At 50.8% G+C, this 15,828-nt stretch overlaps 1 protein-coding gene and 1 long non-coding RNA gene across 2 annotated transcripts in view; one reads left to right on the forward strand and one right to left on the reverse strand.

Annotated features, from left to right (window-relative positions):
* ADAMTS16 (ADAM metallopeptidase with thrombospondin type 1 motif 16) overlaps positions 1-5,252 on the reverse strand; it is a 149,662-nt gene extending 144,410 nt beyond the window's left edge. Inside the window, exons 1-2 of the mRNA XM_072807448.1 lie at positions 5,240-5,252; positions 4,912-5,130 (exon numbers count right to left, since the gene is read on the reverse strand). Coding sequence (XP_072663549.1) covers positions 4,912-5,130; positions 5,240-5,252 — 232 coding nt within the window. The remainder of the gene's footprint in view (positions 1-4,911; positions 5,131-5,239) is intronic.
* Positions 5,253-5,716: 464 nt separating this feature from the next.
* LOC140621950 (uncharacterized) lies at positions 5,717-15,614 on the forward strand. Its single transcript, XR_012021691.1, has 5 exons — positions 5,717-5,955; positions 9,905-10,173; positions 14,527-14,680; positions 14,821-14,927; positions 15,329-15,614. It is a non-coding gene; the product is annotated as an uncharacterized lncRNA (long non-coding RNA).
* Positions 15,615-15,828: the final 214 nt, after the last annotated feature.

Raw genomic sequence — 15,828 nt, forward strand, 5'->3', positions numbered from 1 at the left:
ATGACCTGAGCCCAAGGCAGATACTCAGGTGCCCCCAAAGTGAGCTTTTCTTCACAACTAATCTCTTTCAGGGCAGGTGTCCCTGTGCCAACAGGGTTTGGGAAAGATCACACTGGAATAGACCTGGCAGCCAGCAATGATCAGAAATGGCACACGCTGGGTCTGGGTCAGGAGAGGCAGAGAAGGCTGCAGATGGTTAGGCCCAGCCTGGAGCCCACCATGCTGAAGCCTGTGGCCAGGTGTGTGTCCAGGACCAGGCAGCCAAACCAACTGAGTGGCGGGATAAATGAGGCCATTGCTCTGGCCTCAGTGACCCCAAGGAGGCCATCTCCTCTGAGCAAGAGCTTTCATGGCAGACCTTTCTGGGCCCCCTGTTGGCCCAGGTGCCTGGCCCCACCATACAGGTATCCACAGGTCCCCTGAGAGTAATGGGTGAGCTGGGCCACTCGTAGCAGGTCGTGGCAGACCACCTGACAACCAACCATCAATATCTACGTGAAGCAAGGCATCTGTGTCACAGAGGGCAAAACATATTGGGCCTATTTCATATTTTACTTAGGAAACCAATAAAGTAAACAAATCTGGTTAAACTGTAGGCAATGACAGGGGAAAGGGGGAAACAAGTCAGGGGTTGGCTGGTCTGGTGTGAGGATACCAAGCTGTTTTGGGCTGCTCTGAGACACAGGTGAGGATTGTACACCTCTTTACCTTGGGTTCCACCCACCACCATCCTCACCAGACCCCCCACCCCCACCCCTGCTTCTTGGACCAAGGAGAGGGGCTGGTGCAAGTGGCAGTGGTGTCCCTTTCACCCTGTCCCCTGGGACTCCGGGGGACAGCTCGTCTCCCCCTCACCCCAAGCCCATTTCTATTGTAACAGAGGCTGTGGACTCTTCCAAACACTGGCCAACAAATTTACTGCACATAAAAAGATGATTACCACTGAAAATAATCAAATTGTTTCCAGATGATATAAGCCATATTCTTATGACCTTTGTTTTGGAGGACATATAATATGTGTCCTTTATCTGCAGGGGACTTCTAATATGTACTCTCAAAATAGTGACTGATAAGGCTCTTTTACATAAATACATACGACATCCTGCTGATATATGCTAGACGACCAGCTATCTCAGGGGAAAAAATAAACAGCCTGCTTTACTGCGTTTGCCAATTCCCCTGGTATAAGACTCCCAGGGTCACTGATCTCCATTACCAACATGATGTCACTCAACACGGGGCGGGGAAGAGATGCCCAGAAGCACACCAGTACACACGCAGCACCTCCCGCACACAGACTGATGTAAATAACATCAGGCACACAGATGATAGTAAAATACAGATGGTAGAAATGATTATGCATGATGAGATTTGCCTATTTTAGCTTTGTTTTTAATAGGACTTCTCTCACAGTAACTTTATATATTTTCATTTTCAGTGACCAGCTCCACACTACTTAATGGAAAGTAACAATCAGCTCTGAAGAATGGTATGTGCTGGCCCCAGGCCACCAGCTCCTCAAACAGCAAAGCCATCCTATGTGATCAGTGACCATCCATTCCCAAGGATGATGAAGAAAATGCGTGGTGGAAAAAGAGCTGTTTTTTCACTTTAGTCTACTGGTTCTCAACTGGAGTGATTCCCCATTAGTCACAAAGTGGGAGGGCGATGGTGGTGCTCCTGGAATGTAAGGACCTAATCCAGCGATGCTGCTGCATATTCTTCAATGCCCAGGACAGACTCTCTGAAGAAGATATTAATACTGCCAAGGTGGGGAAACCCTGATTTAGTCAGTCCAACAGCAGACCTTTCTATCAAATGTGTACTCTTGGTTTTGTATAAATGAATGTGAAATAAGTTCATAGCTAAAGAATTCAATGAATGAACAAAATAAGCATAGCAACTCATCATACACATGTTACTATCTGGAAATAAATCAATATATAACTGCAGTAGACTGAAAAAGTTTAACCTTTGAGCTTATGTTTTAAGATTATAATCCCCACAACTACTGGCTTGTGATTTCAAGAAAAATATGGTGTGATTCCTAGTCTTTGAGAATCTTATTTTTTTTTAACTTTTTAAAAAAGATTTTATTTACTTGTTTTAGAGAGAGAAAGAGAGAGCATGCATGCTGGGGGAAAACAGAGGGAGAGAGGGGGGGGGGGATAATCTCAAGCAGACTGTCTGTTGAGCATGGAGCCTGATGTGGGGCTAGATCCCATGATACCCAGATCATGACCTGAGCTGAAATCAAGAGTCGGATGCTCAACCGACTGAGCCATCCAGCACTCCTCTTTGAAAATCCTTCAAATAAGACCTGTGTCCTATACACACTTGGTTAAGGAGAGAAACTTCATATATGACTGCTCCAGGCAGTGGCCAGAACTTCAAGAGGTTTTCTGACCACAGCATCAAGTCTACGAACACGTTCTGGTTTCAGAGTGAATGCATGAGGTGTAGACCACCTGAGCCTGCAGGGCTGGTTCCTACGAGGTGCACAGAGCAGATTCCACCCCTTGCATCCTACCCCTGTACTCAGTGAGATCACATCCACAGCTTGAAAGCAGCCACGGTGTGAGTATTTACCCCATGGGAACCAGAAAATGTTATAAATCCAGGCTCTAGAGAGCCTGTTGTTAAAGCCTGACAAGCACAGCACGGGGGAACCTGAAAGAGACTGTGCTGTCTCATGTTACCCGAACGTTTGAATGTAAATCAATATATCTTCCAATGCACACACACAAACAACAGGTCTATTATGAACAACGAAACACATTTCTAAAGAACTTCCAAACCTTGCCCTGGAAGCGTAACTTATTCTAGAATTAAAAAGCTAACAAATCTGTGATACATCTTGGCTCTTAATAGGAGCCATTATTTTTATTCCAAAGGCATATTTGTAGGAAAAGCATTAAAATCCCCTATTAAGGAAAAACAATTCAGAATCAGCCAAAATGAAATGGGTGTACTTAATGTCTGAAAATAGTTTAGTTATCCGCTGTGGCCTCAAGAGTAGAGGGAGTTCTCTTTCCTGCTGCATAATTGCTTCAGACACCGAGCAAAATTGGCAATCACGGTTTGAATTATGCGTTCAACAAAACTTAGGGCCAGAAAGAGTGATTCCAAAGCCAATCTGTGTAACAGATACCTAGATATCCAACAGTACACTGACCCCAGCAGCACATAAAGCGCTTTACCCTGGTTCTACTGTTCTAAGTAGAAATAAGTAACCTGCTGGGCAGAGTCTTTTCTCTGGTGGCCTGAAAGCCCTCGAGTTGACACCTGCTCCCTCAACCTAGCCCTGCAGAATTCAAGACCTAAACCGCACAGAGGGCAGGTATGAGCCTGGGGTGTGTCCACTGAGCCAGGACTTCACTGGTGATGGCTCACACCTTCCCCTCCAGTTTCTGACCAAGCGAGGTATGCGGTTGTCATGGCAATGCTAGGCTTGTGACACCAGCTGAGGTGCCAGGTGATTTGAGGCGCATGCCAGGCTGGCGTCCAGCTCGCAGAGTCTCCCCAAGGAGCAGGGGAAGCACTCTTGTGTGGGCAGGCTTCAACTTCTCCTCCTGGAAACGGTTCTCTGTCTAGAATGCTCTGACCTTAAAGAAAATTTGTTTTCTGTAAACTGCTATACAGTACTCTGAAAATGTCCTGAGACCCTGAGGAATTTTCGTGATTTCCGAGAACTAGAATGTTGACCCAAATCTCTTTTTTTCGGAAGTGTGTGTAGAGGGACAATGTGACATGGATGATCATATTGTAGGATGCATCCCCAGGGAAACATGAGGGAAGACAAGGGCTAGCCGAAGAAGGTGACCTTTATTTATTTATTTTTTTTAGAAGGTGACCTTTAAATAGATAATCACCTTTCTCTAGCAATTACCCAAGGAGAATTTACAAGTATTTCATATCACTTACTTCTCGCGCCCTCTGGTGGTGGAAAAGAAGGTCTTCTGTTCCAGCCTTCGCCTACCTACCCCTTTATTCATACACTATGCATGGAACTCATTCAGTAGGACCGAATTCAAATAGTGCATGTTACACTCCCATATTTATAAAGGAAGGGAAACTACATTCAAAAATTCTGAATTATTAACTTTTCTAGAATTTCTGCAAATACGTTGGGGTAACCAAACCTCGTTCTCCCTCTAAAATACTGACACTTGATATGTCCATTGATTGTTGCCAATGTGCACGGGGCAAATATCAAACAACTGCCAATGGATTGGGTTCGGATAAAAAGCTCTCAGCAACTGACACCCCACAGGTGCCCTCCGCCCTAACCTCCATCCATTCCCTGGAGACCTGAAACTCACAGCCGCTGCTTGCCAACAGCACAAGGAAAACCACGCACTGCAAATGGATCAGACTTGTACGCGGAATCATGGTATGAGATAACCCGCGGAGCTTAGGGTGTCACAAAAGGCTGATAATGAGACATTCTCTGCACAACATTTCAACTGCGTCCCAACTTTTGAACAGCATCCGTCTTCATACTACATGGTAAAGGGCTGAGCAAAAATGGCTTTCCTTCGTCCCCCGCTCTGTAGTCCAGGATCTACAGAGAAGCTGCAATTTAAAAAGCCTGGAGGGTCAGGAGGGGGCGAAGGGGTGGGGAAAGTGGTGAGCGCCTTTTGGTCTCCTGAATGCACACACTAGTAAGGCCTCTGGATTTTTCCCTGCTTTTTCAATTTTCTTATTACATATGCACGCCTTGCTTTTTTCCGTCCGCTTACGGTAGGACGCCGGTGCGCGTTACTGTGTCCCAAGGGAACGAACACACGGAGATGCGGCGGGCGTCCTGGGCGCTGGCTCCCGCGGCGAGCATCCTAGCGGGGTCGGCCGAGCCGGGGACGCTCGCCGCTCCTCGCGGAGGACTCGAACCCCCCTTCCCCGCTCACTTACCGCCTTCTTCCAGCCAGTCGGGCCGCGCGGCGGAACCGGGAGGACGCCAGGCGCTCGGGCTCCCCGGCGAGGCCGCGGCGGGTCCCACGGAGCACGCAGGTGCCTGCTGGAAAACAGCCGCCACGCCTCGGTGAGACCGGCCCCGGAGCCCGTCCGCGGGGAGCCCGTCCGCGGGGAGCCCGTCCGCGCGGAGCCCGTCCGCGGGGCCCCCGCCCGCCACTGCGGGGACTCACCTGCACGGCCACCTGCGCGAGCAGCAGCGCCCACAGCGCCGGGCCGCCCCTCGCGCCCCGCGCCCGCCGCCCGCGCTGCGCCCCCGCGGGGAGACCGCGCCGCTCCATCCGGGGCGCTCGAGGTGCCCGGGGCCGCGGGAGGGCCCCGGCCGGCGGCTGCTCGTGGGCCCGGGAGCCGGGCCGGGCCGCGCAGGAGCCTCTCCGCGCGGGGTTAGCTCTGCGGCTCCTCCGGGCGCGCGGGGGGCGGAGAGGCCGCGGCGGCGGCGGCGGGGGCGGGGGCGGGGGCGGTGCAGGAGCCCCGGCCCGCACCGTGGGAGAGCCGCGGCGGGAGGAGGGCGGGCGGGGGGGGGAGGGAAGGAGGGTGGGGGGACGGAGGGAGCCGGCGGGGGCGGCGGGCCGGGGAGCGGGAGGGAGAGGGCAGGGGGGAGCCCGAGGCGGAGGGTAGAGGCCGGAGGAGAGGGCGGGGGGGGAGGAGGGCGGGGAGGATCCCCGTGGGCACCGGCTGGAGAGGCGGCCCGCAGGCTGGGTGCGCGTGTGTGCGCGTGTGTGCGCGTGTGTGCGCGTGTGTGCGCGCGCGCGTGCAGCTGGAGCCACCGTCCCGGCGCCCTCCGTGCCTGCAGCCCCGCTGCCCCGCACCCCCAGGGCCGACCTGCGGGGCCTGGGGCGCAGACACCTGCGGCCGCGGGTGCACAGGGGCCCCGCGTGTGGGAGATCGAGCGCCTGACAGCGGCGCCCAGCTTCGCGGAGTCGCGCGGTTCTGAGTGTGCAGATGTGCGTGGCTCTTGGATCTTGCAGCCACGTCTCTTTCCAGGTCCGTCCTGGGATGCAGGGGTGCTCCTGGCCCCGGGGCGGGGCGGGGGGAGCGGCCACCCGCCCTGGGGAGCCTGTGTGCCCGGCGGGGGCGGCTGGGTGCCTGCGGGGAAACCAATCCGTTAGGAGGCCTTGGGGTGAAGCATGCCTGTGGGCCCGGCTGGAGCCTGGGGGCTGGGCTGCGGAGGGCCCCCGGGAGCTGCAGGTGCTTGAGCACTGGTCTACTGGTCTGGCAATAAGCCCAGTCAGTGTTCTAGGATGGTGTGTGTGAACGTACGTGTGTGCGCATTTAAATGTGCGCCGTTTGTGCCTCAGTACCCGCTTGTGTGTGCATGCGTATGCACTCGCGTGTGAGTGCATGTGTGCTAGTGCGTGTTCTCACCACGTGCCTGTGGCCACTCTGCTCCACCAATGGCTCCTCTACTCCCTGGCCACTTACCTCCTGCAGGTCCTGTGGTTCTATTGTCCTTCACATTCACTTTATCCCAGATTTGCCTGTTTTGCACAGTTTGGAGAGGAAAGTGGAGAGAGAAAAGGCGACTGTGGTCTCTGCTCAGCTACTTTGCTCTGCTCTGCTCAGCTGGCTTTGAACCTGCAGACATCTCTTACCTCTGACAGTCCTGAAGTGCCAGATACCTCAGGCTTGGATGGCAGAACCCCCAGGCTGGCAATGGCTGGCACTCTCTCTCTCTTTCTCTCTCTCTCTTTCATGTGTATTTATTTGAAAACCCTCCTCAAAGTGAAAACGGTTCTAAAAGGCCTGCCTGCATTGGAGGTGGTCTTAAAAACACCTGCCACCTCCCCTTGCTCCAGCTCCTGCAGAGTGTCTGTTTCAGGTCCCTGGGCAGGGCAGCGAGGGAGCTCACCCTGGGGAGAATCGGAGGCCGAGGTTGGTTGGGCAGAGCATCCGAGTCTGGCAAAGTTTCTGCAGGAGGCAGCGGTTCCTTCTGTCTTGAGTACAGGGCATCGCACACTTGAGAAATATGAATCTCTAATTATTTCTAATTACGCTGAATGTAACCAGCGACGGGATCAGATTTTCCAAGTTCAGCTAAGATCACATGAAGACACCCAGGGGTATGTGTATATATCTTTAAACAGATGGAATGAAAGAAGAATGGCTGGTATAAAAGGATTCCGTTTAAGGATTTTTTGTTTTCTTTTTGAGTAATACTTGTTAGGTTTTTTCCAAAATGAACGGGGAGAAATTAAAAAAAAAAAAAAAAACAGCAGAGCCAGGCAATAGGTTCGAGAGTGCTTTTAATGACTCAGAGAGGTGGCCAGAGTCAGGGAAGTGCCACCCGGGTTGGGGAGTGTGGGGGTTTTTAAGCCTTATTGGTTCCTGTCCGGATCCGGGTGGGTCCCTTTCCAAATTAGGCAAGGGAACACCGTGTCCCTAGGTGATTGGCTGGGGGTGGAGATAGTACAGATGATGGGGGTCCCCACCTTCCCCGGGTGGGTCCCTGGATGGAAAGTTTAGGTTTCCCATCTAGGCTTTGATTTACTGGAGATGATGGCTGCTTTGGTGGGAAGATCAGCCATTTTGGCCCAATTTGAGGTGTCCGCCATTTTGGGTGCCCCTGTCTCTCAGCCAGCCCAACAATACTGAATGAGTCTCTTTCCATTGTGAAGAAACAATGTCCTTTCCAGTGATGAGCCTTTTCCAGTTCCTTTCGCTGCTCACTGAATCCAGGACTCATCCCAGACTAGGAATGTGTCTGGATAACTCGGGGAGCAAATTCCAGCCTGGGGTCAGGCTGGGAGCCTTGAGGACGGAGCCTGGTGAAGTGGGTATAAGAATGGCCTGGAAGGACGCCTGGCTGGCTCAGTGGTTGAGCTTCTGTCTTTGGCTAAGGTCTTGATCCCTGGGCCCTGGGTCCCCACAGGGAGCCTGCTTCTCCCTCTGCCTGTGTCTCTGCCTCTCTCGGTGTCTCTCATGAATAAATATATAAATAAATCTTAAAAAAAAAAAAAAAGAATGGCTTGGGAACAACGTGGAAGGATGAGATTTGTGATTTCTAGTAAGATACATATAGTTGGTCTTTCCATTTCAGGCAGAGCTTCTAAAACCCTTGGAATTTCCTAAGTAGAGAGCCACAAAGGTGCCTTTTGTTATGTTAATAAGGTGACTTTGCATCCAGTGAAGGGAGCTGGTTGCTTGGAGTGCCAACCTGGGGATCAGAATGTGAACTTCCAATCCCACTTCTGACCTCCTCACTTCCCAAGGAAGGGGAGACTGGCTGGAGGTTTTGTTCAATTACCAGTGGCCAATGATTTAATCACTCATGCCTATGTGTAAGGAAGCCTCCATAAACCCCCCAAAGGGACGGGGTTCAGAGAGCTCCACGTTGGTGAACAGGTGGAGAGTCAGGGAACAGGGAACGTGGAGCATCAGAGAGTGTGGAAGCTCCTTGCGCTGCCCCCAGACCCTGCCCCCAGACCCTGCCCCATGCATCACTTCCCATTCCACTGTTCCTGAGTTATATCCTATTAAAACAAACCGGTGATCTAGGGAGTGAAATGTTTCTCTAAGTTCTGTGAGCCACTCTAGTAAATTAACTGAACCTACGGAGCAGGTCCCTTGGATCAATCTAGAGCCATCTGATCAGAAGCTCAGGAGACAGCCAGGTTTGAAATTGGCATCAGAAGTGGGGGTGGGGGAGGTCACTGTTACCTGAGCTGAGGCTGGGTCAGCTGGTCTGGCCCCACAGCACTTCTCTGAAAGATGCTTTATGGGCCTACAAGTGGCAAAAGTACCTGCACAGTGTGAAATAATACCACAATCAGAAACAAGGGAAGGACATTTTTGATGTAAGAAGCTTTACATTCGTGGAGTGAGAGGTTAGGACAGGGTGTGTGTCTTGTGGGTGATCTGAAGTTGAGAGCTCCCCTGAAGTCTGGCTTAGTACAAGAGTTAGGGAATCAGAAGATGCTGGAGGAACCGCTCTTGCAGAGTGGGTGGCAGATGTAACACGCAGCCCCTGCATTTCCTCCAGAGACCCTCATGAGTCCCGGAGGAACCTCAGCAAGTCAGCCTGCTGGGGCTAAGAGGACACCTTCAGTCTCTGGGTCCAAGGATCCTTCCCAAGATCTTTCCCAAGAAGCCCCAGAGCTTCAGAGCTTCAGTGTCTGACTCCAATGCTGAGTCTGTTCCGGAACCTGGTCTCCTCCCTCACTGTGAGACTTGACTCTTGGAAAGAAGCAAAAGGGAAATTGGGAGCCAATGAGACAGACAAGCTTAGATTCCTAAATTCAAAACGTGGCATTTATAAGTCCCTTTCCCTTTGTGATTAAACACCTAGAAATTTAGCTCAAATATTAGATTATAGAAAATTCAATCATTTAGTGTTATTATTTATGACAGGTTTATAATCATACATAGATATTTTTAAAAGGGGAAGGGGCAGAGGCAGAGGGAGAGAGTCTTAACCAGCCTCCATGTCCAGACTGTGAGCCAGACACAGAGCTCGATCTCACCACCCTGAGATCATGACCTGAGCCAAAATCAAGAGTTGATGCTCAACCAATTGAGCCACCAAGGCACCCCTATTATTTGTTATTATTATTTGACTTTGACATAAATTCCCCCATGATTCTCTCCCCCACTCCCAATGCTGAAGTTCTTCATAAGGTAATAGGCATCTGAGGATTAGTCACTAGAAAACCTTAGGAAACAAGACTCAGCACTGTTCCCTCATGTCACCTGGCCCCAAATCACACTGGCTCCTGCTGTACGTATTTTCTTCTAGTGAGTACAAGAGCAAAATAAATCTTGAAGTTCGGTGTATCGTTCAGCTGTAGTTGCATCAGACAAAACCCCGCAACATGGAAGGAGAAGCATTTCCTTCTGCTCTGGGACCTGTGCGCTGGCTGGCTGCCAGGTGGGGAGGACCAGGTCTGCTCGTCTGGTTGCACTTGCTCATGAGTGCTCTCATGAATTTTGGAAACAGGGAGAAGGCCTTGCGCACATGAAAGCAGAGACTAGCAGATGCTTCTGCACGCCATGGAATGCCAAAGATCGCCAGAGCCCCCGAGACCCTAGTGGAGCAGCTCCGAACACATTCTCCTTCGCAGCCTTGGAAGGAGCCAACCCTGCACCTCCTCGAGCTTGGACTGTCCACTTCTGGCACCAGGAGACCATCCATACCTGTTCAGGCCACCCCGTCTGTGGTGCTTTGTGACAGCGACCCTAGCAATCTGACACAATCTGCACAATACAGTAAGTTTTCTATGGACCAGGAAGGAATGTCCAGTAGAAATGATATCGTGGACATGCATGCCTGACCCCCTATTCATCCCCAGGCCTACTGACCAGAACACAAGTGAATCCAGCCTAAGAGCTCAGCAGGTTAGCAGTTCCAGGTCCTGGTTCCTGGAAGAAGCATGCTGCTCCCCTAGCACCTGCAGGTGCCCCCTCCTAGAAGGACTCCTAAGTTGGGGGGCCCGGTAAGCCCTTGTGTGCCCTGAGAAGGCTCCCAGGGCAGCAGTCCTCCTCCTTTTCTGCCTGAGTGGCCTCCCAGAGGCTGCAAACATCCTGATTCCTGGGCCCCATCACTAGAGACTGACATCATGGGTGTGGGGCCTGCGCACCTGCATTTGTAATGTTCCTCAGAGGATTCTGTGAGCAGCCAAGGCTGAGATGGAGCTTCCCAGGCAGCTCCGAGGCAGGGAGGACTGGCAGGGGACAAATAGGGGACTCCTTGGGGGTCTGCTGGGGAGAGGGTTGTACCCGAGGCTGGTTGCCAGTGAAGTGACTGTACCTTGAAATGGTTTATCTGTGTGTGTGACAGAGTGTGCCTGCACGTGGGAGCATGTGCAATAGTAGTAGTTTGGCTGGAGTATGCAAATGTGTGTGTTATTTGTGTCAGGCTGTCTGTCATTTGAAGTAAGTCATCTTACTTGGAGCCCACCAGGGAGGCCCTTTCTTCATGGAGCTTATGAAGGGCAAAAAGTGAGCCCTTCCAGTGGGAAAGCCATACATTGAAAAGGTATTTTCGAGAATGGTTGTATTTTAGGAAGAAATGCAGGGAACTGCAGGAGTGGTCGTCTTGCATCCTATTTGTGTGTGTGTGTGTGTGTGTGTGTGTGTGTGTGTTTGGACTTACGGTATTTTTTTAAGGACACATCAATTAATGTGGGCTTCTGGGGGCTCCTGGGTGGCTCAGCAGTTTAGTGTCTGCCTTTGGCTCAGGGCATGATCCAGGGGTCCTGGGATGGAGGGGATCCCGTGCATCGGGGTCCCTGCAGGGAGCCTGCTTTCCCTCTGCCTCTGTCTCTGCCTCTCTCTCTCTCTCTCTCATGAATAAATAAATAAAATCTTTAAAAAAATTAATGTGGGCTTCTTTGGAATTATTCTGCTAATAACACATGATTATACTTTTTAATGTAAATACATAGGTCTTTGGTATATAAGTTGGTAGCTCATTTCCCCCCTGGTTTTGATTGGTAAGCTTTCAGTCTTACCTGCATTTCCTCAGTTGTGAAGTTCATGTTTCCTGACTTAACATTTCTTACAATGTCAGTGAGGATTTCACATGATAGGGCGTCTACCCACTGTCCTGGCCGATCCTCCTCAATCCTCCCCGAGCAAGGCCCTGGCCACTCCTGGCTGGGCTTATGGGGAACAGTACCCGGGAGTAGACGTACCTGGCCTCTCTCAGCCCTGATCCTGTTCCACTGGACGTGGAAACTAGCTATCCACATGCTTTTCTGAGCATCTTCTGATGCCAATTTGATGTTTTCCCTTTTTTGTTTCCTATATCATGTATTTTCTGATTGCTTTTAGAGCGCTGACCTTCTCTCTAACCTGTTCCACTAGCTGTGTTTATAATTTGTTCCTGCAGATTCTGCTGGCCTGAGTATGTGATGAGTGAGTAGTCATTCTCTGTATATTTCACTTCTAACCTGCCTCCTCTATTACAAGGTTCCGTGTTCTTGTTTCACAGAAGGCAGAGCCTTTCCTGGACAGGAAGTACCAAGAGTTTCAAGAAACTTCCTTCTGGCTTTTGCAGGAGGCCGTGTTGAGGTGCCTTAAAAGCATACAGTTGCAGAAAAATCAAGGTGGCTGCATGCACATTTCAGGGCATGATTCCTGTGGAAACCACTAGATCTGCATTTCCCTGTAAAACCCCCAGCCCCTTCCTCTGGGGTGGGGAGGGGAGAGGGTTGCAGTTTGGAAGGCCTTCACCTCCTGCCCTCCTCACAAAGCAATAAAGCTATTGTTCCTCTTCATCCTCAGCTCTGTCTTCCAGTTATGTTTCCGAGTGGGAGCACAGAGGTGGGTTTTGGACAACAAGGTCCACATAGATGTGACCTCTGAATTCCCCAAATGCTGGGTCCCTGACATTGCCGTGTAGGATCTTCTGTACTTTGTCCCGTCCACGTTCTTGACCGCTGTCTGATCTCAGGCAGGAGCTGTCCACACTGATGGCTGCTGACAGCCTGGCTAACAGGATCCTCTCTGTCCTCTTCAAGTAGCCATGGTGGAGGGCATGATCCACTTCCTTTGGCAACACTTACCTCTTCTGGATCCCACTCCCCTCTCCAACAGGCCTCTGCCAAGCAACCCTCTGCTCTCCTGCAGTGCTCTGATTCGCTCTAGAACATAAAAGTTGATATCGCCAAGGACCACTGCTTCCAGAGTCTTTCCCATTTCTGCCTCTGGCTTTGCCAACATATTCGAGGGAGCTCACCCCACATTCACCCCATTCATGGCCAGCTCCTTCTTTGCCCTGTCCTCCTGTGGGATGCTCATCTGATCTTCCTGAATGGATGGGAGGGCCATGTGCGGGATTGCAAGAGTTTACTTAGGACATCATCGGATCAGGGTGAGGAAGGGACTCCACGTGGCCAGGCTAGAGGGCGGGACCAGCATGGACTAGGTTATCAGAAATCAGGTGAGAAATGATGGCCTGTACACACATGTGTTCAATGGGTTTGTGGAGAAATGAACGGATGTTAAGTTTCCTTAAGAGAGAGGACTGGTGCACATTAGAAAGTAGATAATCACACAAATGAAAACAATTTGAGAGTAATCAAGATATTATAAGTGAGCAGCTTGTTGCCAGGACAGACAGCAGGGAATGTGAAGCAGAGTTCTGGATTTTATAGCCTAGTAAAATTTGCAAATGAAAACTCTAAAAGAACATCAACTTCCAGTTGGCAGGCTTCCATTTTTCTAAGGTAAGAAAGAATATGGTAAATGCATCATCTCAAAATTAAGAATGCTTTTTAAATTGAATGTCGTTAACTTAATAGAACGCGCGTTATGTTGGCCTGAGTTGTTCTTATTCACCATGAGCCACCCTGAGTCTGTAAACAATTAGAAAAACGAATTCATGATGGGCAGAAAGGACTCCTCAGGATGCTCCACAGTGTTATGACCAGACAGAAGCCACAAGCTTCAGGGAGCATCTGGAAAACAAGCAAGGAGAGAGGGTGGATTGAATTCCACATGGAGGAGAAATCATTGATAAAGGCACTCAGGCAGTGCTTGTCCTTCCTTTCCTGGATCCCGCTTCCTCAGAAGGAACCTCCCTGGGTGACATCCTGGAATCTTCCTCCTTTGCCATTCTGGAAGTAGAAACAATTACAGCTGCCTCTTTCTCCCCGCACCTTTGAGGCAAGTGCATGTCATGGCCACACACCACACCTTGGCTGAGTGCCTCCTACCTTGGCACCACACTCAGCTTGTGCCCTGCAGGTTCTGTGCGTCAGCAGAGGGGGTCCCCAGAGCTGCAGCCCCCAACCAAAGTCAGAGAGTCCGGGAGCCTGAAGCTTAGCACTTCTGATTCTTGCTCTAGTGCTAAAATGGCAGCTGGGTCAGGTGAAAAAATTGGAATGTTTGGCTAAACCAAACATTTACATAGTCCAAAAGGCCCCAAAGTCTAAAATACAAAGCCCACCCCAAACCTTCACCTGTACCATGGCTCCCCCTAATTATGTCATCAATGTTCCTGGACATTAAATGTTCTCCTCCCACCAACCTGAGGCCTTCCAGTTCACCCTGTTTGAGGGGGTAGCATCTATGCACTACAGTGGGGACCAACCAGATTAAGGGCACATGTTCTCAAGAGGGAAGAGGTATAGGAGGGGTCGGGAGGCCTGGTTTATTCTTCTAAACTCTCCAACTGAATAAGTGACCCCTTTCCTGGGAACCTTGAGAGGCAGAGGGAGTGGAGATGAGCCCCAGGGTTCTAGTTCCCAGAGCTACCCTCCAAGAGGAAAGAGGAGAGGTAGGATGCCCTCTAACAGTATGGAAAAAGGGGCACATGGGGACTCGTGGGTTAAGCATCTGCGTTCAGCTCAGGTCATGATCGCAGGGTCCTGGATAGAGTCCTGCGGAGCACGGAGCCTACTTTTCCCTCTTCCTCTGCCTGCCACCCCCACCCCCCCGCTTGTGCTCTCCCTCTCTCTCTCTTGGTCTCTCTGTCAAATAAATAAATAAAATTGTTAAAAAATATCAGTATGGAAGAGTTTAAAAATGCTCCTATTTGGAGGAGTTTCTTGTTCAACATGCCCATCCATGGAACGTGCCCTCATAGCAGCACATTCAGGGCATGTGTCATTACAGGGCAGGACGGCAAGCAACACACGAGGCTGTCACTCACACAGGAACTGGAAGGTTGTTCCCAGTAAATTTTAGGAAGAACAGAAGCAGTGTGAGTCTTGAGGAGTCACCCACTGAGAAAAAGTATCCAGAACCTTGCTTTTCGAACAGCACGTTGGTGAGGAGCCATCCCCTTCTTCCCACACTGGAGCAGATAGGTTTTTTAATGAGATAAAAATGAATTACTAGAACAAAGAAATGAAGTAGACATACAATACACAATCCTCATTTTTTTTTTTTTTTAATTAATGGATTCAGGTGATATGAAGCACCTCTGTTGAATTGCCTGGAGAGCTTCCAGTTGCTGCTCTGGGCATGTCCCCATCCCCTGTGGTGAGCATGGGCCACCACCACTGGCTGGTCTGGTAAGTCCTCAAGCAGGTGGAGTCCAGGGGGGCAGGGACCCGGGCTCCACCTGCAGGCAGCATCCGCCCTCTGGGACCGGTCTGGGGTCTGGGGAGTGCAGCCACCACTGGGCGGCCCTGAGCGGGGAAGGGGCACCAGGGCCCAAGCACCACCCCCACGGCTTTCCTCTGGTTTCCCTTTTATAAAAATTGGTTTTCTTCTTCTTCATTTTCCTCCCTTTCTTTTATTTTTCAAATGTAACCACACAGTGAATCCTTCAGTGAATTCCTGAGCGGCAGCTCCAACAGGGAGCTGTCTCCACCCTCTCCTTCCAGACTCAGGGTCACCCTGTGTCCTTCCTGATGTGTCCAGTCACTCCGCCATGGCCTTTCCAGCTTACCCCAATCTTTTTGGGCCTCAGTTTCCTTATCCAGGACAGGAGTGACAGCAGTGCCTCTCGATGCCTTACGGTTAGATGCAAGGATGTAATGCGGAGCACAGAAGAGCGCTTACACGTCCCTGCTTCCCCCTGCAACTGACCACAGGAACAGAGGCCCCAGTGGAGCAGAGCATCCCCAAGGAAGAGGATGGAAGAGTTTGAGCAAGTCACACTGTCACTGGCGAGGGATGGCAGGGCAAGCCTTGCAACGTGCTTCTGTTCCCTGACTTATGACAAGGCAGACTTGGAATAAAATGTCCAAACCACAGCATTTTTTTCCTTTCAAATATATCACCGCTGTGGTCTGATATTTGCTTTTGCAGAGGAGAGCAAGTCTGGAAGCAAGTTTGGGTTCATTTTCATGATGGCCTGTTTTGCTCTTCAGCCTGGTTTCTCCTAGGAGCAGCACATGTCTTGGTGTTTTTACAGGATGTGTCTGGCTGTGCATTTTGCCATGAATTTTGGCTAGAATAGCATAAGTG

This window comes from Canis lupus, chromosome 31 (genome assembly GCF_048164855.1).
Source record: "Canis lupus baileyi chromosome 31, mCanLup2.hap1, whole genome shotgun sequence".
Classification (NCBI taxonomy): Eukaryota; Metazoa; Chordata; class Mammalia; order Carnivora; family Canidae; genus Canis; species Canis lupus.